The sequence below is a fragment of the Actinia tenebrosa genome, unplaced genomic scaffold, assembly GCF_029948245.1.
Source record: "Actinia tenebrosa isolate PJP-AT-01 unplaced genomic scaffold, QUT_ActTen_1.0 PGA_scaffold13__45_contigs__length_12533684, whole genome shotgun sequence".
Taxonomy (NCBI): Eukaryota; Metazoa; Cnidaria; class Anthozoa; order Actiniaria; family Actiniidae; genus Actinia; species Actinia tenebrosa.
In genome coordinates this window covers 3,974,585-3,977,067 of record NW_028292573.1, presented here as the reverse complement: position 1 = coordinate 3,977,067, position 2,483 = coordinate 3,974,585, and the positions used below count along the sequence as shown (strand labels likewise).

Here is a 2,483-nt window from a genome sequence, read left to right as displayed (position 1 = left end):
ACTTCTTTAATAATTCAAAGGTATTGTACATTATATCTATAGAACATATATACACCTACTTGCAAGAATGTTGTCATACGAAAATAGAACATTAGTGATTTAGTGGGATAGGAATTATATTAAAAAACAAAAGAAGATTACTGAAGCTGAACTTTTTCTTTTGTCTTTTAATGTATTCCGTTCTCACTAAATTACTAATGTTCTATTCTTGTATGACAACATTCTTGCAAGTAGGTGTATATATTGATTGTCTTTAGGAACTTTACAGTCTACACAACATACCATCCCCCTACTCGGATAAAACCCTCAATCAAAAGCCTTATCATTTTGTACATTGTCTTATGTTCACAATAACCACTCCCCCTGCCTCCCCATCCTGACGTCGAGAAACAAACCAGGTCGATTTAGCATTACAGTGCATTGTGGGAATGTTTAGAAATAGACACCATCTTGGAAATGTGTTCCCTAAATGGTCCCACAATGCGCTGTGATGCCAACTTGAACTACATGTATTATTTTCCTCAACCTTGGATCAGCTAATCTCATCTTGTGACCCTAAAGACACCCCAAATTGTGCTGTTAGATGTAAGCAAAATACATGAACCAGTGCTTGTTTGTGTGTGTGTCAGGGTGGTGCAAGCAGCAGCAAACAACCAAAGAACTTAAAAGGCGTCTCAAAGAAAAGTATATTTGCATCACCAGAGACTTTGACAGGCCGAGTAAGTACACTTTTGTTTTATGTAACTTTTTCTATTTTTGTTATTTGCGCCAACATTGTCCCATTCAAATCAATAGACCTTATATATATAAGAGGAGAAAAAACAATAAATGCATGTGGAAAACATTAATAAAGTAATCCAAACTCTTCATAGAGTCCTGCTTAAATATATTATAAATTCAAATATGATTATCTAACCAGGTTGGTGTTGGAACATGTGGAATTGGAGACAAACCTATGACAAACTTCCCCAAACAAGACAAAGTGGTGTACAAGAAGTGATCCAGTGTTGTAAATATCTTATCCAAAATGGAAATGTTTATAGTTCTGGAATATTTCGTCCCGTCACATCTCAATGAAATCTTTGACAACTGCTCCGGTCCTTTCTTCTCCCATCTTTTCTTTCATCTTTTCTTTCATCTTTTCTCCCATCTTTTCTCCCATCTTTTCTCCCATCTTTTCTCCCATCTTTTCTCCCATCTTTTTTCCCATCTTTTCTCCCATCTTTTTCCCCATCTCTCTTCACAGCTGAAATGTTAATATGACTACTGAAATCTTTTTTTAAAATTTAAAACAGTTACTGGGCATTTGTCCCCCTCGTATATTCAAGAGACAGTTAAATGTAAACCATTCAGATTAAATTTCCCAATGAACAAAGTTTTAAATTTTGGGATATTATAGCCTAATTTTTTACCCGGACATAGTTACAATACATTCGAAGGAATTTCCAATGGAGATCGTTTTGAGGGCCATTGAGCTAAGATTTTTTAATCCAGGTTTTTCGTAACCCATGTAACTGCTCTCAAGCATTGTGTTTTGGGTGCCAATCAATATTTAGGAAGCCCTTGTAAACGCAAGTGAAGTGAGTCTTGTGACACATTTGGGTGCCAAGAATCGTGTTTTGGGTGCCAATAAATATTTAGGAAGCTCTTGTCAACACAAGTGGAGTCTTGTGACACATTTGGGTGCCAAGAATCGTGTTTTGGGTGCCAATAAGTATTTAGGAAGCCCTTGTCAACACAAGTGAAGTGAGTCCTGGGAAGCATAAAAAATGTTTAGCACTGGCTCCACATTTGGGTACAAATGATCGATTTCTGCGTTCACGCGTTCAGCACTTTGAAGAGGGGCGATGAACGGGTTTTATCCCTCCATATACCCGTCTGAGATAGGAAATCTTTTATATAAAAAATATCTTCGGCATATTCGTTTACAATCAATAAATATCTAGGATTGTATGAGCGTCGAAAAATCCTGATTGTATTAATGCTTTCCTTATTAGTGTAAAAGTAAACTTTAAGCCATCTAAACAGGTTCATTTTTATTTAGTAAAATTTGTTTCATTTTTATGATATCTCGAAGTTGGCTTCTCGACAAAGTATCCTGCGATCCCAAAAGCTGTAACGGCAAATTTGAAACAAGAAGCTTGCGAGAATAGGCAGTTATGTTGCTTATTCCAATCAAAAATGGCGTAGGCGACATACCAACCTATACTAACTGCTTCACGTTTAGCTTTACTGGAACTAAGACAAAAAAAGTGAAATTTGAAATTTCTCCAGGCAAAGTTTCTAATGTATAATCTAAAAGCGAAAATAAAAAATTGTTCTCTAAAGTTGAATCAATGGAAATTGGACAACTGATACATTCTTTAGATCGCTCATTAATGTAAAAAGAGAATTCCAGAGCCAAGAAAACCAAACGCTTTCAAGGTCGGTCGTTGAATGAGTCTCCGAGAAACAAGCAAATCGAAATTGTGTCATTGTGACGT

The 2,483-nt window shown here is 36.0% G+C and overlaps 1 protein-coding gene across 1 annotated transcript in view; it reads left to right on the top strand.

Moving 5' to 3' along the window:
* LOC116298160 (survival of motor neuron-related-splicing factor 30) overlaps window positions 1–2,025 on the top strand; it is a 13,273-nt gene extending 11,248 nt beyond the window's left edge. Inside the window, exons 8-10 of the mRNA XM_031706538.2 lie at window positions 1–20; window positions 630–719; window positions 920–2,025. The exon at window positions 1–20 is cut by the window's left edge and continues 43 nt beyond it. Of these exons, the coding sequence (XP_031562398.1) occupies window positions 1–20; window positions 630–719; window positions 920–1,000 (191 nt within the window). The 3' untranslated portion in view covers window positions 1,001–2,025. The remainder of the gene's footprint in view (window positions 21–629; window positions 720–919) is intronic.
* Window positions 2,026–2,483: the final 458 nt, after the last annotated feature.